Below are 22409 nucleotides of genomic sequence, written 5' to 3' on the forward strand. Positions count from 1 at the left end.
GAAACCACCACCCGCCCCCATCCCCACATCCTCCTCAGTTTTCACCTTCATGTTCCATCTACATCATTTTCATCGTCACACTTAGTTCCGTTACCCCACCAGCAGCCGTGTTTTCTTTAGAGCTCATCTCTTCTCCTTAGTGCCACCTTTTCCCTCTTGCATTTTTTTAACCCTTTGCATTTTGTAACATCTGCTTTAATTTGTGTGTCTGTGTGTTCCATTGTAGTTTGACCTTTGCTTTTGCTGCATTTTGTGCATTTTGTCTCATTAGAACATCTGTTCACATTTTATTTCATTTTTCATTTTAATTTGTGATTTGGTAAGTGAAATGTGATGTAACATTGATTTTACGCTACTTTATAGTTCCTTTGTAAAAGGTGCAAAATAAATGTAGAAGAGTTTGTCGAATTCATGCTGAGCAGAAAAGAGGCATCATGGGACCTGATCAAACACTGGTGAAGTTAGTTTGTATTTTCCCACTGAGCATGCTCCCTGTCCAACAGCGTTACCTCACCGCCTGATTTTAGCTTCTCTCTGTTCTGAAAAAACTTGAGATGCCAACTTGAAACCCAGCACCACCTCATAATCTCACTCACACACACACACACAGCTACCAGCCACGCCCTGTTACTGAATATGTGGCTGCTCTGATTCAGTTTGTGTTTTACAGCCTCTCCACATTGTGTAACACGTGAAATATTCTGTACCTGAGGTGAAATATTGAACATAACAGTGATGACTGAAGAGGTCATTGAACTTTCTAACCACCAACCACTCTAACTATTTTAACTGGCTTTGATATAATGATGAACAGATTAATAGTTATGGGAGATAGTCACTGTTCTGTTAGACCCCAGGAGGCGTTCACATACACATCAACGTTTGAGTTTAATTAGAAACAGTAGAGAAACCACTAGTCCACTTTTGAGTTTGTGCATATATCCTGTCCACAGAAGAAGAGAGGTAATTATCTGTAAAACTGAGTTTGTCTTTAATGTTTCTTGAGGGACTTGGAGAATAAATAGGATGATATGTCAGTGTAGAAATCGGCTGTTCACCCCCACACAGACACACACCCCAACCTGCAACATCGCATGGTCTTCATTTTAATGCGTGACTCAGTTTTATTTAAACTGATATTGATCTGTTAATACACGCATGCACGCACGCACAAAGTCAGACAGATACTGTGTAACTAGAGCAGTAGGACTTTGCTCTTTGGGGCGATCTGCGCGGGCTTAAACCGTTTGTGTGTGTGTGTGTGTGTGTGTGTGGAGGGATCTCCTGTTAATTAAAGCTGCCGCCTCCTCCTCCTCCTCCTCCTCCTCCTCCCTGCATTGCGACACTGGCAGACCCACAGGGTTCTCCAACACAGAAACACTCAGCAGAACAGCAGTTCTGATCAAACCTCTGTTCACTGCACTGAAACTGACACTGTCTCTGAAGAGTAAAAACTGCACAGGGTGTTATCAGGGCTGCAAATGAGAGTAATTGAGCCTATTTTTCTGATTGATCGATTTAGTGGTTTGGTCAATAAAATAAGAACTCATTGTCTGGGGCGCCTCGGTGGCTCACCTGGTAGCGTGCATACCATTAAGGCTTAGTCCTAACTGCAGTGGCCCTCGGTTCGAATCCAACCCGTGGCCCCTTGCTGCATGTTATCCCTGTGCAGCATCTGTCTCCCTGACTTTCCTGTCACTCTCTCACTGACCTATCCAATAAAGGCATTAAAAAGGCCAAAAAAAAACAAAAAAACTCATTTTCTGAGCCGACGTCCTCATGTCAAAGGTCACAATGTGCTGCTTTGTCCTCAGAGAGACAATCTTTGTACTTTTATGTAACTGTTTCATAAACTGTCGGCCATGTTTGTTTCCAGCAGGACAGCTGGTCATTATTGGACTGACTAGTTCATGTGGTCAGACTGTCCCAGCTAAACTGGTTGCAAACTCCTCTACCACCAGTGCATTAACACAAGTGTGTGCCGTTTGTCTTCTCCTGTAAATGAAGTCATATACAAGTGTTGATTTAAAAAAAAAAATAATAATAAATATGAATCCAGTACATGCAGGTAATCAATCATAAAGCTTTTCATAAGACTAATACCTGAATTTCAAAGTCTTGATCAGTATATCCTGAGAAATTATTGCACATTAACCAATTTTAGAAATCAGAATATTTAAAAAAACAATTTACTAAATAAAAGAGAAACATAGAAAGTCTGTGGACAAAGTTACTGTCACTAATTCTTGGCATCAGGAGCTTTCCCAACAACAGTGGCCCCTGAAAGTCTTTTTTTCTAGAAGCTTCCTCCACCAGTCTGCAGGTAGTTTCTGAAGCAGAGAGGTTTATAAAATGAGACGGTGCCCTCTGGTGGAAGAAGTCAGTGATCACAGCTTATCATCCTGGTCCTGGTCTGATATGCTTCAGCTCAGATACCATTAGTAATACTAGATTATGTCTCTGTTAGTGTTGTACCAGATGTTTGAGCCTGTAAACACTTAAAAATCGAGTCGTTTTGCCCAGAACAAACTGTTAAGTCAAACCTTAGGTGTAAATGAGCCTTTATTCTGAAACCTTGTTGAGAACAGGAAGCTGTTGAAACTGTCAACCAATCAGAGGCAGTCCTGATCCACAACAACAGTTTCTATAGTTTCAGATGATCATTGGTCTCTGGGTTCAGTTTCTCCTGCTGATATTCTCTTTGGACTAAAGATGTTGTTCTGTCAGACTTTGTTTTTACACTTATCAATCATGACAGTATCAGATTGATGATGATGATGACGGTCACCAGGCCTGAACAAGACAATGAATCTGACCTGACATTCATACTCTGTGTTATGGACACGTGAGTCTGCACCTCAGAACATGTTATGGCTGGAGACTGACAGCAGTTGCAGGTCTTTACGCTCCTGATGTGAACTGATCTGTGGCTTCAGTTTATAGATCTGTACCAGACAGCTCAACCAGTTTCACACAGATGGACAGAAATCATTCTTCTGCTTTGTCTCAGTGCTTCGTCAGCAGATCTGAGAACAGCGTGGGGTGGGGGGGGGATGACAAAGGGAAAGCAGGGTGAGATACAGCGTGAAGGAAATGTGGGGGAGAGAAAGGAGGGGAAAGGGAAGATCAGATTGGGTGGTGAGGAGGAGGAGGAGGAGGGAGGGAGGGAGAGAGCAGAAAGCCTGAGCGGGGGGGCACAGAGACGTTTATAGTTGCTGCGTCAGAGTGCTGGCAGCAGACAGTCAGCTGACAGCTCGCCTGCAGGACACACTTCATTTGCTCGCTGCAGTCGTCTCCCCCTCAGAGGAAGCCTCGCTTGGGTCCTCCCCTCCCCTCCCTCTTCCTCCTCCTCTTCCTCCTACAGCTGAACATACATTTACTCACACGTTTGCTTTTGCCGCCTCTGCTGGTGCCTCTCAGTGTGGAATGTGTGTTTGCTGATCGGACGGCATGGAGAACAACTCTGTGGACAAGCAGGAGAGTGAGCCTGCTACACGGCACTGGAGAGAGCAGGGTACACCTTTACCTTTCTGTCTGTCTACTGTGTTTCTGTGTCTTCTTTCTTGTGCTGCTGGAGTACCAGATGTTAGAGGTTGATCCTGATTAGATGTGAATTGATTGTTAATACAGAGTCAGACGCTGCAGCTCTTTGACCTCGTCCACCTGCCTGTCCCTCTGCAGGTCCGTCCACTCAAACTGAGCTCTGGAGACTTTGAGGCTCAAGATAAGGAACAGTAATAGATTTCTACTGGATCTAATGAGCATGTCTGATTTGAATGATCATATAGCTTCAGGAGGTCAACTCTTTCAGACCTTTAGTGTCACTGTATTTTGTCCATGAGATGAGTTGTTCCTGACTGTGACTCAACCTCTGTGACTCAGGTCCAGGCGGCAGATGTTTCCAAACTGTTTCAGGTTGTGTTCTCGCTGCAGCAGCAGCGAGACAGTTTCCTGGCAGAGAGGACTTTGAACGTCCAGCCAGTCAGACTCTGTGACCAAAGGTAGACAGGAGAGAGGAGAAGGAGGGAGGGGTTTGTGATCAGTGACGTGAGCTGGCAGTTTAATGACTGGCTAGGGTGCTGCCTGTATGCTAATGAACAGGAGAAGAGTGAGTGGAGGTAGTTACTCCCTCTGTGATGAACAAACAGGAGCTCAGGGATCAGGTTGTGGTCCTGGTCCTGCCTCTCCGGTCTTAGTCAGCTGGTACCAGCTCAGCTGATGTGTTGTCAGACAGGTTGGTTTATTTCGACAGCACCTGTCAACCGGCTGAAACACAGGAGATGACAGTGACTTAAATCATATCACAATCTCTTAACACACAATCATCGTTCAACAATAAAACTCAGTGTGGCATCCATGTTGATGTATAGAAGTCACATGACTCTGAAGGTTGACCATGAACAGTACAGAAACCTCTGTGACATCAGTCACAGTCACTTCACTTCAGACTCTATTTCCTTTGGACCTGTTGATGATCCAGACCTGGTTCCAGGTCTCATCAGTTATTACTAATGATCATGTACAGCTGAGAGGTCCTGACCTCATTAAGTCTGATACAGTGAATGATTGTTTCCGTCTGGTTGTGAAATGTTTCATTAAACTCTGTGTGGTGTGAAAACCATCAGACCGTGGACCACATCAGGACGTGGTCTCAGCCAAGTGCTGCTGTCCGCTGATCATCATGTGACCTGATGTTGCTGCATAATCTGAGGCCATGCTGGTGCTGTCACTGGTCATCTCAACACTGAAGTGTGCGCAACTGTGTGTTTGTGTGTGTGTGTCCTCTGTTGTAACAAGGGAGGACCATGAGGTGACTGAATGAAGCTGTTGTGTCTTTGAGGTTGTAAGGAGATTCGCACTGTGACTAAGCAGTATTTAGTGTGTGTGTGTGTGTGTGTGTGTGTGTGTGTGTGTGTGTGCATGCTCATGCAACTTCATAGCAGTGAGTTAGAAACCAGTTCTGTGTCTTATAGTGAACTGGTACTATTGACCACAGTAACTTGTTGACCGGCAGTGGAGGGAAATTCTACGATATGAAACATTATGTGGAGAAGATTTCTTCTTTCTGTTTGATTTAGTCATCTTCAGGTTTTTTTGTTTTTTTTGTTTTCTGACATTTCCTGAAAACAATAAATTTGATAAGTGGAGAAAATAATCAGCAGATTAATTGATAATTAAAACACTGACAGTAAAATGTCTTTGAATGATTTAAAGTATCACAGTTGTTTTATGTAAATGATAAGATACTATTATCCTAGTTAATAACCATGTGTCAGTCAGTGTCTGCCTCAAAGATTAAACTGTTGCAGTATTGGCACCATGATAATGCCTTGCTCAAGAGGTCATCGAAAATTTCAGATATGAGGGCGTTTAACTTGTCTGAGGATCTCAGGTGTGTCTGCGTCTTCATAGTTTGTCCTGAGCAGGTGGTTTCCAGGTGTTTGATCTGTGACCCTACAGATGAGACTGATTCCAGTTTCACAGGTTTCTGAATGTTTGTCTGTTTGTGTGTTGGCCTCGGCCCCTGCAGCCTGGAGCAGCGCCAGTGTCAGGGTCTCATACAGTATAATGTTAGTTACATGTCACTGTAGAGCTGTGGTTTGACTTGAAGCTCTAACTTCAGTGTTAAAATGACTCATTCTCATTTTGAAGTATGTGTACTGAACATTTCTCTTTGATGCAGCTTTATTCTTCTACTCCATTAAATTTAAGAGGAATGTTTCATCTGACAGCCGGAGGAACCAGTTTCCTTTCAAATTAAGATTTTACACTCAGAACAGATAAAAAACAAAAAACAAGACGCGTCTCTTTAAGCTCTGAGTCATTGTGATGCGTTACATTTGATCTGATCAATCCATGATCAATAGCTCTGTTTAATATAATTAAAAAAGAATTAGCTCCACCTGAAAACTGCTCATAACCTTATGTATAATGTGTATAACATATAGAACATGTATAACATATCCTATAATACATTAAACTATCAAAAGTAAAAGTGGCCCCTGTGTTATACATGTTAAAGAACATTTGGATCTAAAATTAATTGATTGAAAAACATTTGCATTAAAAACCATGTTGGTCACAGATCAGATCATTAATATGAATGTCAGACCTGATGTTTAAATCTCCCAGCATGCACCTGGAGTTCTCTGGACAGCTTGTAGTCCCTTTTATGGATGTTAACTGCAGATGTCTGAACTGTTTCAGTAGTTAGATTTAAATTCCTCTCGTTATCTCATCTTTATTTCTGCAGACACTTTTCCTTTACAGCCTGGTTATGCAACACATCTCCACCCTCCTCCTCCTTTATGTTGGTGTCTCCACCTTCCTGTAGGAGTGACAGAGCTCAGTATCATCACAGCAGCAGAGTGATGGTGTCACAGGATGAATTTAAATCAATAAGAAACATGTGAAATTACTGGGACAGCGTGAATTGGTAAAAGGGGTGTTTAGATTTACATTAAAACACTTTACAATCACAACATAACAGATTATTGATTACCAATAGTTTTTAATTGATCATCTCTAAATGACAGTCAGTAAACCCAGAGACCAGGTGACTTCTTCCATTAATTTAATTCTGTTTTAAACTGTGACAAAGGATCAAATCCTCACGTCTGAGAAACTGGAAACTAAGATCTAAACGTACCTTTGAGTCAATTGAATGATCGATTGATGAATCAGCCCTTAGCAGGAAGCTATTAGTTGTTTTTTAATATTTCGTCTTCAGTTAAATATCAGAACATTTCCCTCAGCAATGGGTTAGGGGTTTTAAAACGAACTTCAATCGATTGAATTGATAGTAATCGATCATCCGTCCTTCTGCACTGAGAGGCCGAGCTGCGCATGTCTGTCCCTCTCCCTCCCTCCCGTCAGCCAGGCGGAGCCGCCGTGTTGCTGCGCTCTTCACGGAGGTTCAAGATGGACGCCAAACGGGGTTAGTCTGGCCATAATCTTTTGTTTACCGACCGTCTCTCTCGTCTTTAAACCTGCCTAAGGTTGTGTCGCGTTTATGGCGGCGTTGGGATTTGCATGAGCAGCGGCAGCGTGGCTGCGGTGAGCCCATGGAGGGTCGGAGGCGGATTGGGCCGCCTGCGGAGGTCATGCCGGACGGTTTGACGTTTTGTCTCCGCGGTGGGGACGGAGCTGCCGGTGGGGCTTTCGGATAATAAAACCCTCTGGGACAGAGATTACGTTAAAGACAGATCAGAGTCTGGTTAAAACAGGGAGAGAAACGAGTTCAGCGCCGGGTTTAGCTAGCTGTGATGCGGGGTCTATTTTTAGCCAAGCTCCTGCGGTGTTAGCACGGCGGCTACCATATGTAGCCAGGCGGCCGCATTAGGACCGCGGACCCTCCTCCTCCGTGTCCTCCTCCTCTCATGTCGGCTACTCGGTCGGTTGCTGTAGCTGCAGACAGCGGCTGTCTATCAAACTACCGGCCACAGCTGCTGCGGTGTGGCTAATGGAGCTAACACGGAGCTAGTGGCAGATGATGGAGGAGAGCCGGTGTCAGCGGCCACACTGCAGCTTCCTGAGACCCAGGAGGAGCTCATGCCTCCGGCAGGTGTCTGTGAAACACTGAAGTCTTTAACCAACCGTAACAATGAAATGTTATTGTGTCTGAACTGGCTGCTTCCAGACCCCGATGTAAATAAATTAGCCCTTTTTTAAACAACTTATCCATCAGCCCATCAGCAGCTGCTTGTCAGGGTCCAGGTCGTGTTTAATGAAGTGCTGACATGAATGTCATGAATTCGTGCTCTTGTATTCTGTACCTGATTATTCTGACAGGGTTTAAACTGCACTTCTGTGTAAAATTTAACTTGGCACGCATTGCAGGAACCTGCTCATGTAGTTCATTAAACAATTTCATAATTACTTTTAGCTTATTTTACACGACTTTGTATCCAACATGGGAAGAATTTGCACATAAATATGTGAAATAACATGTTGCCCAGCCCTAATGTGCATTTAGTAGTTCATTTTCCTTGGACTCCCTGTGAATATGCTGTTTCCTATAAATTTAATCTGAATGACCTGCAGCGTTTTGTGGTGGTTTTAAAGCAGCAGAGAGCCGGAGTCTGATGTGTGAAAAGTCTGTGTCATTAAACAGCAGCAGCAATGATAACAGAAGTGACTGTAGTTAAACAGCTTCAGACTGTGTAGAAGATGTGTTCTGACGCACGTGTGTCAGTATCATAATTGACTTTGGTGCTGGTTATTAAAACTGGAACTGACAATGCTTTTCAATATTGACTAATATGCAAATTATTTTCTCTGAAAATTGTGTCTATTAAATGCCTGTAATCGTTCTGTTAGTGTTGAGAAATGTTAGCAAGTACAGAAGCAACCAGCAATAAACTTCATCATAGATTTAACCTTCCAATCTTTTTCTATGAAATATCTAAAAACTGTAAAAGATGCTCATTACAATTTCCCAGACACTTCACCAACATCTTCATGTGTCTTGATTTATCCAATCAACAGACATAAATATTCAGTTTACTGTTAGGTGATGGAGAAAAGCTGCAAATCCTCACATGTGAGAAGCAGAAACCAGCAAATAGACTTAAACGATTAAAAGTAGCTTGTGGGATATATTTCAGACTGATCGATAAATCAATTAATCGATCAGTTCAGTTCTTTCTGAAAACTTTTCTCTGCAGTGAAAATTTAATGTTAATAGGGTTTTCATTGTCGGTTCAGTTTGGACCCTGAGAGCCTTTCAGAAACAATAATCGATGATAAAAATTTTGTTGTTACGCAATTAATACTGAATGTTTCTAGGGATCTAACTAAGGGTTATAATGATTACAATGAGTTCATGTTTCTGACTAATCTTAGACATTTTAGTTCTTTAAAACTCTCTAAAGGTGGAGCTCCTCCATGTCAACTGACTGTTTTTATATTCACTGATGTTCTGCAGTCGGTTTGATTTGTCTCCTCTGCAACAAACTGTTGTAGGAAATCTCACTGGAGGTTTTCAGCATTATTTATTGGCTGTTAAATAAACGTCAGTAATATTTTGGTCATCAGCTGACTGTGGCCGGTCCATCACGGCTGCCTTCACTCACAGCATCTGCCCGAGTCTCTGTGCAGAACACCAGCTCTGTCTGCAGCCTCAGCTCTGTAGATAGATGTATGTAAGCCCTGTGTCCAAGCTTCAGGTGAATACGTGAAACCTCAGCCATGAGAACAGATTCAAACTGTTTTCATCATAATTAATCTGCTCATCAACTTCTCAATTCGTTACCACTCTACCAACCAACTATAACCAATCATATAACACAAAGACTGAGACTGATAGATTCTTTAATGTCTTCATGTCACTGTTGAATTCACATGATTCCAGTTAAATCTCCACCTGTTAAACAGATGACCTGTTTGTGCTGTAAAAGACTGAATGAGGTCCAGTTTACTGTTCTAAAGGTGAGATTTACTTAATTGCAGCTTGTTCCTGATTTAAGTCTGAAAGTACAGCGTGTATTAGCTGTGAGCAACGTCAGACCACAGGAAACCAGGACTCCTTCACTTCTAATATTGTACACTGACCTGCCTGGAATTCTCTGGTGAAATATAAGACTAGTGCAGGACCCAGGTCATGGGCTCAGCTGTCTCCCAGCAGAGTCCGACCCCCACCCACCAAATCCACCACTCGTCTGTCTGGGCACTCACAGAGGAAAGGAGCTCCCTGCAGCACCCCTATGTCCGAGATCCAACAATCAGAATCAGAATCAGAATCAGAATCAGTTTTATTGCCAAGTATGTTTTCACATACAAGGAATTTTTTCTGGTGATTGGTGCAATTGATCAGCAACAGTGGGGCTCTCTAGCCTTGTTGATGAGGAAACCAAAGCAGAAAACTGGATTTATAAAGAAAATAAGGCAAAAAAATGCGCACCAAAACACCGAGGCAGCCATCCGCGGCGCCATGGCAACAGAATCAATGAAACAACCTGCAGGTTTAACTCCAGCTGAAAATTACTGCTGGCTTTACTCATTAACACTCAATGAGTCAGTGAAGTCAGCTGCTATAGTTCAACAAAATCTGAAGCCTTCTGAGTTTTAGTGTCTCGATTGATCATTTACCCTAGAAAATACAAAGAAAAAAACTCCAAGGTGACGTCTTGTTTTGACCAAGCGACTACTCCAAAAGCCCAAAGATATAGGTTACTGTTACATAAGACAAAAGCATTAAATCAATTTACCGGAATAACTGCAACCAGCACGTTTGTTTTTTAAAAAAGACTGAAGTGATTAATTGATTATCGAGCAGCTCTGGAAATCAGAGCCCAGTCGATACAAACGTACCATCAGTTTAGACAAACACACTAATTTAAACTGTGCAATAAAATAATGCTGATGAAAGTCGAAGCTCCAGCTCGTGTTACGTCGCTTGGAAATTGTCTTTGTGGCATCAGGGTGAAAAGTGAAGAGTCCACAGAGACTATGTTTGAGTAGCTGCACAGAGTTTCCTCCAGCAGGTTTTCAATTCAGTCTGACAGGTTGTGACCTTCAGCAAACTTCCAAATTTAAGATGCTCCACCTCCAGACAACCACATGCAGCAACTATGTGACAGTTGGGAGGTGAAGAGAATGAAAGAGATTTTCCCTCAGGACACTTTGTTAGATTGTCTTTTATTTTTTCTGGACCCAAAACAAATTGACCACACCAGGTTGTGTCTCTTGCCATAAGAGTCTCATGATTTCTTCTCATCGTGCTCATTATACAGATGATAAATTACAACAGAGCAACAGTGATTTCCCTCGTCAGCAGATGTTTCCAGGTGTTGGCAGTTCACCTGTGAGAACAGTATAAAGTCTTCAGTGTATCCAGACAGAGGAGCCGTGTGAAAATCATGTTAGAGAAGATTTCTTTCTTTGTTTTCCTTTCTGTCTAAACAATGTCGTCATTATTATTATTATTATTATTACGAGTTGTTGTGCAGTGTCACTGGGCAGGTTATACATTTTTTGTTGATCAATATCCACATAGTAGCATTACGTCCCCTGTTTATATGGCATGAATCTGAATCAAAGGACAATACTGAAACCTGCAGTTACACCCTCTGGTGGCTGCTCAGTGAAGTTCAGAGCATCACCCTCCAGGCTTCACTTCTCTAGATGATTGACACTAACTATGGTCTTCCTCATCCTCCCCCTCCTGCAGTGGTGGATCTCCTCTACTGGCGTGATGTGAAGACCACAGGTGTGGTGTTCGGCGCCGCCCTGCTGCTGCTTCTTTCCCTGACAGTGTGCAGCATCGTGAGCGTCTGCTCCTACATCGGCCTGGCGCTGCTGTCAGTCACCATCTGCTTCAGGATATACAAAGGCATCCTGCAGGCCATCCAAAAGTCAGATGAGGGACACCCATTCAAGTGAGTGCCAGCGAATGAGAAGTCAGGCACTGCAATACTAGTGTATTTTCACAAGATACAGTTTACTGTAGCATTTTCTTGGCTCAGCATCACATTAATCTCCAGACATATTCAGCAGCATCTTCACAGTTATTCACACAGTCAGCAATAAAAACCTATAAGATCAATGATAATCCATAAAACTAAAATATTGTGTGTTAGAATTGCACAATTCCACTGACACAGCATTTAACTCCTGCTGTGTAAAATGTTTTATTTCATGGGTCTCATATTTTCCAAATAATTTCCTGAAACTTTTCTTATAATTCCCTAAAATTACTGAAATTACTGTGATATTTAAGAAAAAAAAATTCAGTTTGGTGCTAATTATAAAGGAAATAGAGAAAGTTTGTCATCAGATTGTCACTACGATTATCGTGATCAAAAGAGTTCACAATAACAATATTATCACTATATCTACAGAACATTTGAAAAAAACTAACCCTAACCCTAACTTTGTTCATTTTGTGTTTGAACATTTTTGTGTAGGGAGGTGGAGAGAGAGTCTGTAACACAACTGTACAAAAAGTTGCACTTAATGTAACGACAAGATAAAAGATCACAAGACCAAAATCTGTGTGTGTTATTGACACTTCATCATGTGTGTTATTGACACCATATCATTGTTTCATTTAGTAAATGTCACAGTTATTGTCAGCACTGGTGAATCATGACATTACATACTAGTACAATAAGAACAACTATGTGTCTGCAGCTGATTCTTTGTGTGAGGGAAACTGAGTCTGGCTCCACAACTAACGGCTGTTTTCATGCTCATTATTTTCTTCAGTCAAAATGCTCACTGGAGAAGCTGGAGTCAGTCCAATGTTCAGCATTTCGGCCTAAAAAATGACAATTAGTCCATTATCAAAATAGTTTTTCTGTTGACTCACAAATCAATGAATGTCATAACTGTTGCTGCTCCAGTTCATTCCTCCCTCTGACCTTCACAGCTCAAGACAAATGAGCTTAGACTTTAACTGGTAGGTGACTGTGCCTGATTAAAGTCTCTAAGACTGATAAAACACAGTAAACACCTCAGCCTCTCTGTAGCCTGGTAGAAACATGTTTTAAGATATTTAGAAGATTTATGCAATAAGCAAAACATGGCAGCGGAGTGACAAAGGAAATAAAATCAAGCTTTAAATAAAGATTTAACAATGTGAGTTTTGATACGATTTGAGCCATTGTTTGTCTGGTTTCACCGGCAATGGGACCCGGCCAATCACATTACACTTACATAGTGGATTTTCTTGTATACTGAGCCTGCTGGTTCCCCACCTTGTTGTGTGTTTGGTTGTTGTCTGCTTGTTTAACCTCCCTACTGGCAGTTTGACAAAAAAATGCCTCTCACAAACCGACCTGTCAGCTGATTAAAGATAAGATTAAGAATTAAGAATTAATAGATTAATTCTCTCAGATTAACATGAACTGAGTCATATTAGAAACTGTTTTGTACAGATTTGACTTTTTAAATGTCAGTAAAACAAATGAAAGCTGCTCAAAAGCACTGAACTATATATTTAAAAAAATATTATATAAACTGAATAATCAGCATTAAACTAACTGACCTTATTTAATATTTGGCATCAACTTAGTCATGGATGTCAGGTGCAATCATGATGTTCGTCTATCATCATCAGCTTTTTTCTTTCTGTTAAACACTTTGTAAACTTTGTGAAGAAAAGTGCTATATAAATAAAGTTTATGATGATAAATAAAGTTTATCAGCATTGTCATATCTTCTCTTTACTCAAACTGTCCCTCTCAGGCAGTACCTGGACCAGGAGGTGGCACTGTCTGAGGACATGGTCCACAAGTACAGTGACCTGGTTCTGGCCAGACTCAACAAGACCATCGGTGAACTGAGGCGTCTGTTCCTGGTGGAAGACCTGGTCGACTCCATCAAGGTGAGAACGACTCTGGCTCTCTCGACCCACAGTTGATGAATAATTTAGAATGAAGAGATGCTGGAAAGTCACAAAGAGGAAAAAAAAAATGTTGTGCAATGACAAACACATCATATGCAGTTAGACAATGATCTAAAAAAAAATAAGAATCTGATTATTTCATGGCAAAACCTCTTTGTTTCCTAACATGTTTTTTAACATCCAAATATGATCAAATGGGAAATAAATATTTTTCTACACATGTAGAATATCAATAAGAATTTATTATGATGAAATTTAGAATTATTTATAGGTAAATATACTTTACTGATCCTGTGAGGAAAATTATCAATACAATAAAACAGAAAACCAGGTGCTGCTGCAACAGGCTGCAACTCTCAGTGTTATCTTGGAAAGTGTGTAAAGTTATAGATTGATGCTTACTTTTGCTTACTTTTGTAGGACCACATAGACAACTTTGGTGTAATGAAAATTGATCAAATAATTAATTTTTCCCTAATAAAGGGATAATAGGAGACATTTACAAGCGGAATGTTTTAATTTAATTGCAGTGTACTTTTTGCTATAAAAAATTTTGCAGTGCACTGTCCCTGGCCCACCCAAGGGGCAGGATTTCTCTGAGCCACTTTTGGCTCCGCCAGTGGTCCAGCAGACTTGAGGGCACTGAGGGGATCACGTGTTTTAAAAACCTTTTTTTTTCATAAGACATATTTTGTGTAGTGCAGGTCAGTGTTGGTAGATGATATCAGCCATAGGTAATTAATGTTAATTGTGTACCAGTTGTTAACCCCCCTACAAGTGTTGTAACCCTGTTGTTAGTATGAAAATAACATGTAAATATGTATAACATGGGGCTGATATACACAGAGGTCTTTGAGCAGTTAATGAATTTTGAAATATGTGGTCACTGAATATTAAAGCAGAGAGAAGTGAACCACAGTGTGAAGAGTGAACTCAGAGCAGAGAAATGTGAACAGTTGTAGAAAAGTGATCCATGTGCAGCTCAGTGCTGGTAACAGATAACAGTTCAGTCCATTTACACTGAGAGTCGTCAGAGCTCTGCAGCTGTCAGTCCTGTCGTCACCTCGCTGAACCCGACCACCCTCCAGCCTGCAGTCCAAATACAGATCTGCACACAGATTCCCTTAGAGGGAAAAAGACTGATTCTCTAATCCGATCAGGAGTGAATCTGAGCTGCAGGAATGTTTCAAACATTACAAAGTATTCGTCACCTGTACTGGAGGTGGATGTTTGACCTCATCAGCAGGTCATTAAAACATCACACATTTAATCTGCCTGTACCTCTTTAACCACGTTGCTGTAGGGCCTTTTCACTGACAGCCATGTTAGCCGTGGGCCCCAGCTGTGTTCATATTCATCACTAACACAAACAGGGGGATGGAGATCTTCACTGTGCTGTAATTTAACTTGTGGTTCTGGATATTTGAATCCTGGTGAAATGACCGGATCTGGCCTCTAACAGACATGGACACAGATGCAGGGTGAGATGAATTTGAGTGAGACACGGTCCTCCTCAGATTCTTGAGCCAGACCTGAACCATATGTTGATCTGATTCAGTGTGACATCACTTCCTGAGGATATCATCATCTCTGATGTCCATTCACAATGAAGCTCCAGAGAAACAGAGGCTGCAGAACGTCACTGAGAATCCCCCTATTTTTAAGTTTGCTTCAGTATCACAGTGATCCAGTGATGTTGTCTGAACATCATGATTTACTGCCGACAAGAGCTGATCACAGCTGATTGCTGGTGATGGGTCAGTTTGACTGAATGTGAACAGATGAAAGTTAAACACTGGTAGAATAGGAGCAGCTGCTCTTTCTGCCTCATGTTTGTGACAGGATTCAAATCACTGACCAGAGCAGGTGATTTTAAAATCACCACAATTGCCCCAGACACATCAGTCCAGTCTGAATGGGGTTGAAGACCCGAGTTGTTATAAACCAGAATTCTCCTTTAAAGAAAAAGTCTTTTAACACTATAATCATCCATTTCAATGGCATCACTACTGATGTGAAGTAAGATATCTCAGAGTCAGATATTCTTGGCTGTGTTGATGTTGATCAGGACAGAGACACGGGCGACTGGTCTCAGACTGATTCAGTTTTTGGATCTGCTCTTTTAGGGTCTGTGTATTTAAAGGCAGGAGATTCACATTCAGTGTGAAGCTGCTGCAGAGTCACAGGAGAGAAGAGCTGATCCCAGGAGGAAACTGTCTAAACAATGTTGAGCTTGTTTATTTCCCTTCTGTCAATAACAGGATTGTTGTTACAGGAATGAACTGAGTAACTATGTCGGAATATTTTCATTATCACTTAATCTGGAGGTAATTTTCTACATTAGTGTAGTCGATAAAATGTATGAAAAGTTAAAAATGGCCATCAGTTTTAAAACCACCTGTTGTGTCCAATCAGTCACTTTAGTGACATAAAACAGGAAATAGAGGCAAATCCTTTCATTTTAAATGCTGGAACCAGAGAAATTTAACTTAAATATGAATCTATATATTTTTTTATAGATTATAAAGTGAGTAATTGTTCCATTTGTTCTGATCTGGAAAAATAATTAGCAACAATTTAAATAATTATTTCCCAGCCAAACGTTCTGCAGCTTCTCACCTTTGAGGATTTGCTGCTTTTCTTTTTTTTTTTTTTTTTTATACGAAACTACATATTTTATAAAAATATATAATTTGTTGATCATCTTGTTCTCTGGGAACTTGTGATGCACATTTCACATGTTTTTACAGCTCTCTGCAAATTGACTAAAATTTTAAAGTCAACTCTCTTCAGGCTCGTTGTTGTCAGCTGCTTTCTGTTTGTGTTTAGATGAGTCCAGAACTTGATTAAAGTCCATATGTGACAAATTGAATTGATTGTACAGAGTTTATAATTACACGTTTACAGAATAGACTAGAAGTCACAACACTACAGCTACCATAAATAGTCTGTTAATGAACAGTGTGTAGATGCACTTTGTGATCCACAGTTCAGCAGGTGCAACATCAAAAAGAGGAAAGTGTTAAACTGCAGCTTATATCGTGTTATATGTTGTAATGTCATGTTGTTAAATATTATAACCTGTCATGTTACATGGTAGTTATATCATGTTATGTAATAATAATAATAACAACAAAAATGATAATAATAATGATAATAATAAACTTTATTTATAGAGCACTATTCATGCACAGGATGCAGCTCAAAGTGATTTGACAAATATTTAAGAGAAAGCGTTAAAACAGGGAAATCATTAAAAAAACAGGGAAAACATTTAAGAGAAAAATTATGTTTTCTGTTGTTTAAAAATGTCCACTGAGGCCACTGCTCTAATATTTCATGTTATGTCATGTTATATGTTATGTCATGTTGGAGATGCTCAGGTTTCTAATTCTTCTTCTCTGCAGTTTGCTGTGTTGATGTGGATCTTGACCTACGTTGGTGCCTTGTTCAATGGGCTCACTCTTCTGATTCTGGGTGAGAAATATTCTGATTCTGGGTGAATCACTGTGAATTTAAACCATATTGAATTTTTTCTGATTAATGGGATGTAAATATCTGTCACTTCGGCTTCACCTAGTGGTGAAAATATCTATAGCACTTAGGGTTAAAAAACAACTTTATATAATATGATCATTTGGAACAATTTAACTTAAATTCATTTAAGTTGTCAGACACTAACACCTGGGCTGTCTCATTTCTACAAATAAAACTGCCTTCAGATTTGTTTGGATTAGGACGCTGTCAACACTTGGACACTGAGCTGTGCTTTGTTTTCTGTGACAGTCAGTCTCTCTTAATGTCTTTGGTTTTCAGTTGAAATCAGATCAATTTAAATTTCTGGTCACATGATCTCACTTTTCTTCTTCTTCAGGCCTGATTGGAGCATTCAGCTGCCCAATCATCTATGAGAAACACCAGGTAAGAACCTCAGTGTTTACCCATAATCCAACTCGGTCTCAGTAGCACCTGTTTGCTTCCTGCCTGACAGCTGTGTCTTTACTGTGACCTCATGATCAAAGATTCAGTTTAGCTGTTGGTGTTTATTAAAAATATAAGTTTATTCAGTTAACTTTTAATGTGAACTGAGTCAGTCAGCATTTCAAAGCAACGATACTACTTCATGGGTTAGGGTGCATTTGCATGTTTTTCTATAATGTAATTATTTAGTGATGACAAAGTGGAAACATGTTTTTACAGCTTTCTGCAATTTGACAAAAATTGTGTGAGATATCTTCAAGCTTTTTGTTGTCAGCTGCTTCCTGGTTGTATTGAGATGAATCCAGAGTGTGATTAAATTCCATTTGTGAGTGATTTACTTCACATGTTTCGGAATTGTTCTTATCTGAAAGAAATTTGCAAATACATTGTTAGAGTAACCTCAGACACCTGAAAACATGAAATCTCATTAGACCCTAGGATCTGGATCTTGGGAGACATACAAGGACTTAATGTGGACTACAGAAAGAAATACTTCATATTGCTGTGGCAACAGCTGTAAAAAAGTGTTTTGTACAAAAATGGACCCCCCCCCCCCCCAACAGGCAATGGTTAAATGAATTAATATCACGTAGCATACCTGAAAAGATCCTTTACAGTGTGAGATAGAAGCAGCAATGTATGAAAAAATGTGGGCTCTTTCCTGGTCTTACTTCCATCATTGCATCCTCCTGGCTAGTGAATTATGACACCCAACTGATTGAGGCAGACCTGCCCCTTGTTGGTTTCTCTATGTAATGTTCTGAACTCCTGACCTGACCCTGAAAAGAGCCTTGAGATAATATGCGTTAAGATTTGGCACTATACAAATGAACTGAATTGAACTGACAGTTGGTGCTGAGCCTCCAGCTTCAGACAGACTGTCACTGATTCAGATGATGTTTGTGTTTTCAGGCTCAGATCGACCACTACCTGGCTCTGGTCAACAACCAGATCAAAGATGTCGTGGGAAAGTAAGCAGACAGTCCATCAATGTGTTTGGGTTAGGGTTAGACAATCTGTGTCTCTGCTGTTGCATGTTGCTGTGTTATGATTTGCAGTAAAGTGTATTTGTCACCTGTTTGTGAATCTTGTCACACTCTGTTCGGTCTGTAGGATCCAGGCGAAGGTGCCCGGGATGAAGCGTAAGACAGAGTGAAGAAACAAGAAGTCGCAGTTTGGATTCAGGAAGTCCAGAGACGAAGATGGCTGGATGAAAAGTGTGGGGTGTTTGGGTGAGGGAGGGCAAGGGTGGGACGGATCTGAGAGCAGGAGGAGGAGGGAAGGGGTTTGGCAGGAGCGCAGCCCTTCCAACTTTATTTGTCAAAATAATAAAACATTTTTGTTCCAGTTCAGAATTCCTTTTTTTTTTTTTTTTTTTTTTTTTTTCCCCCTCTTCTGGAAGAGTTGACATAGGTTCAGGACACCAAGGTCGGCTCTATATTTACATCTCCTTTCTTTTTATTTTTGAAATCAAGTTTAGAAATGTTTGTTTCTGTGAGATGTTAAAAAACTCTCAGAAATGCATTTGAATCTTGAACCCTCTGTCTGTTCAGCCAGGGCATTGTGTAGGTTTTTGTAATTAAAATTTTTCCTTACCTGCAGTCGAGCCGAGCAGAGAGATTTTCTTCATTGTTGTGCAAAGACGAGAGCGAGCAGCAGACAGCACCTCATTGGTATTTTTTTGTTCTTGCCGAGTTAGAAGTATTCCGTTTACTGTCGTGACCCTCAAGCTTCGAGCTTGTTTCCTCTGTGACCTGCTGCATGGTTTCGCCTCCATGTGACGAATGACGGATTTGTGAACGACGTCTTTGACTCCTGATGAGGCGGGGGTGGGGGGTGGGGGGGTTGTATTACCATTAAAAAACTTCATTGCTTCTGAGTAACTTTAGCTAGAAACATCTAGAAAACTTTGCCAGACATACAAAACACATTAACTACATACAAATTATTTCCATGTCATTGCAGTTGTGTAGTAATGAAACTCTGGAGGAACTCGTTTACATTCATCACATCAGAAAAATATTTAAAAGTCAAATAAAAAAATTAAAAAAAAATTTAAAAAAAAAGAAGAAATGGGAGTAAAGAAAAAAAACAACCATACTATCTGTGGAGCTAATATCTTCATGAAGTTACAATTTGATGTGACTTTGGGAAACCTTCAAGCATTTGTTTGTTATGCAAGTATAATTGTGAATGAAAACTTCATATTTCAATTGTGACGATAAAAAGCTTCCAGCTGGGAGCCGTGTTTGTGGAATGCATTGTGAGATGTAAACAATTATCAATAAAGCTTCTAGACGAAGAAAGTCCCGCCTCCTCTTCTATCAGTCCTTGGCTAATTCCAGTTAGTTTCTGTTAGCTCTAGTCTGAGACCTGTTCTTCACCAGGGAAAGAAAATACAAATGAGAAGTCAGTAATTATCATTAAAGAAACTTTCAATCAACATGATCACAATTATTATATTATATTATAAACTCAGTTACAGGTTAGAATGTTCCATCAACATTATGCAGTTATGTTTTTACTTAAAACTCATAAGTAGTGTCATTATTTGTTTGGTTTTTTTTAGTTTAGTTTTTTCTTTTAACCAAAATTAAGATAATAACTGTTAGCTTCACATTTGTCCAAGCTGTAATTGTTCTCTCTGGTGTTCCTAACATGATTTCAGTCTTGGAAAAAGCAGGAAACATTAGTTTGTATGTGTGTGTGCACATGTGCATGCATGTGTGAGACAGAGGCCACATATTTTAAAGATAATCACAGTCCTTTTGACGTCACTTTTTCTATGAGATAAAGTCTTGCTTTCCATTTAATTGATCGTCTGGATATTACCATGTGACCCATGATCTGGTTTTACACCTCTCTGACCTACTAATAGTTGTTCTGTTTTTTGATCTTGTGTCTCCCATTCTATATGACAATTGTAACAGTGGTCAAACTGTAAGAAGGTGACATTTTTGGGTCCATGTCTTTACTGTGAACTCTTCAGTAGTTTGTGACTGTTACCAGGCCTGGGGTTTCCATTAAACACTGGAGGAGTTATAGTAGGAGTTATAAGAGTTATAGATTCACACTTAAATCTGCTTACAGTCAGATTGTAGACTGTTATAAACCATTTATCACACATTTTTCTCCTGATTATAAATAACATAGAGAGTGGTAGTGTTCCTCACATGGGGTTTGATCATAGCCTATAAATAAAGATGGATGTTGCCTCTCTGACATCACCCCTAGGTGGCAAGCATACACTCACTCATCTGTCCCTCAAAGTAGCACACCTTCACTTATGCCAAACTTTAAGGCTTAATAAAATATCAACAGGTTAGTTATGTAACAATTCACCCTGGTACAGCTGTCGTGAAGGAGGAAATTAGCTAGAGAGACTAAAACTGTTTTTTATACCAGGCTGTAAATATGTTTATTTCTACTGTAAAGATGGACATTTTAAAATGGAAATCTATGGGGATTGACTCACTTTTGCAACCAGCCTCAAATTGCCATTCAAAGAGGTGCAGTTTTTGGCACCTCCATGTTTGCTTAATTTTTCAGCCTCAGAGGTTGCAACTTGGGTTAAAGTTGTTTCCGGGGTTTGTTTGAATTCAGCATGAAGTTTAATCATTTTTGTCTTTACAAAAACCAGCTAGACAAAAAAAAAAAAAAAAAAAAAAAAAAAAAATCATCAGGGCAACTCAGTCCACTGTGGAAAGATGTGGCATGTCGTTGAAACCTTCAGGAACAAGTGTTTTTTTTTTTGTTGTTGTTTTTTTTAATTGATTTTTAAATATAACAAGAAAACATATGGAGTGTATGCAGAAACTTGTATGCAAAATTACAGGCTTAACAACATGAAACTGTACAAAACAAAAGTCCCACCCTATACTAATAACAGATGCTGTAGTGTGTACTGAAAGAAAAATAAATAAATATAATTAATGAAATATAAATAGATAAACAAATAAATAAGCAAGTACCTTTAAAATAAAATTAAGTAAAATAAAAATAGTACTATTGAAAACATTACATTGGTAATGCCAATAGAAGAAGCAATCGACCATTAGTCTCTGATATGGGCAAATCAGAAATTTTGTAAGAAAGAGTGCAGAGGTTTCTAAATCCTCCAGAATTTATTCAATTTATGGTTGAGATCATGAGTCAGTTTCCCCAGAGGAAAAAGAGCCGATATCTGTGATATCCACATACTGACTGATGCAACTTGAGGGTAGACTACCGCAGCAGGATACACTTATTAGCCAGAAATAAAAGAAGAATTAACAGTGATTTGGCATCTGCATCAAAAAGATTATCAGGAAAATGATTCAACAGATAAAGGGTGGGAGATAAGGTAAATTGCTTACACATGATCTCCTGAATCATACAATGAATCTCCTTCCAATATACCTGGATAGGATCACATGACTAAAACAAATGAAAGAAATACCTTTCTGTGCTTTACATTTATAGCAAAGGTTTGAGATATTTGGGAACATTTTCTTGAGGCAAATAGGTGTATAATAATAGGTCCTATGAAAGAATTTAAAGTTTCGTTCATGTATAGAAATTGAAGTACATTTTGGAAAAATCCCTAACCCTAACCCTAAAATGTCACTCCCAGATCACACCCCCAAAACAGTTTCAAGAAATCATAAAGTGATGATTCAGAATACAGTAGCAGATTACAAATCATTGATATCATTCCCTTCAAATAACTAGCCGAGATCGTGGTGTGTTCAAGATCTGACAGTTTCAAGCAGATCTCATTTTTCCTCAAAAGAGAGTTTGTGAAATGATACATTTGGAGATATTTATGAAGATTTTTGTGGGGAATATTAAAATTGATTCTGATTTGTTCAAATGACTTCATAGAGTCTGAGGTCAGCAGATCTGCAAAAGTAGATAAGCCCCTAGCATACCATTCCTTTAGATCCATGCTCTGGAGCTGTGACGGAAGATTGGGATTAAATGCCAAAGGTGAGGCAACAGGAAATAGGAGGAATATTTCAATATCTTCTAACATCCCTCCAAACCAGTAGTGTGCTGAAATTTCGCTGTAATTGTACTTGTTCTGTTACAGTGACAATAA

General features: G+C 39.9%; 1 protein-coding gene across 9 annotated transcripts in view; it reads left to right on the plus strand.

Moving 5' to 3' along the window:
- Positions 1-19635, plus strand: part of rtn4a (reticulon 4a) — a 32264-nt gene extending 12629 nt beyond the window's left edge. For 7 of the 9 annotated variants that reach the window (XM_071473436.1, XM_071473434.1, XM_071473429.1 and 4 more), the window contains 6 exons: positions 11171-11378; positions 13189-13327; positions 16756-16825; positions 17223-17269; positions 18242-18300; positions 18443-19635. In XM_071473436.1, coding sequence (XP_071329537.1) covers positions 11171-11378; positions 13189-13327; positions 16756-16825; positions 17223-17269; positions 18242-18300; positions 18443-18485 — 566 coding nt within the window. In that variant the 3' untranslated portion in view covers positions 18486-19635. Of the gene's footprint in view, positions 1-3229; positions 3515-6786; positions 6938-11170; positions 11379-13188; positions 13328-16755; positions 16826-17222; positions 17270-18241; positions 18301-18442 lie in introns of those variants that run through there. The other 2 variants (XM_071473438.1, XM_071473437.1) reach the window with 2 other exon arrangements.
- Positions 19636-22409: the final 2774 nt, after the last annotated feature.

The sequence above is a fragment of the Trachinotus anak genome, unplaced genomic scaffold, assembly GCF_046630095.1.
Source record: "Trachinotus anak isolate AG129_WGS33_773 ecotype Australia unplaced genomic scaffold, CSIRO_AGI_Tana_v1 ptg000052l, whole genome shotgun sequence".
NCBI classification, from domain to species: Eukaryota; Metazoa; Chordata; class Actinopteri; order Carangiformes; family Carangidae; genus Trachinotus; species Trachinotus anak.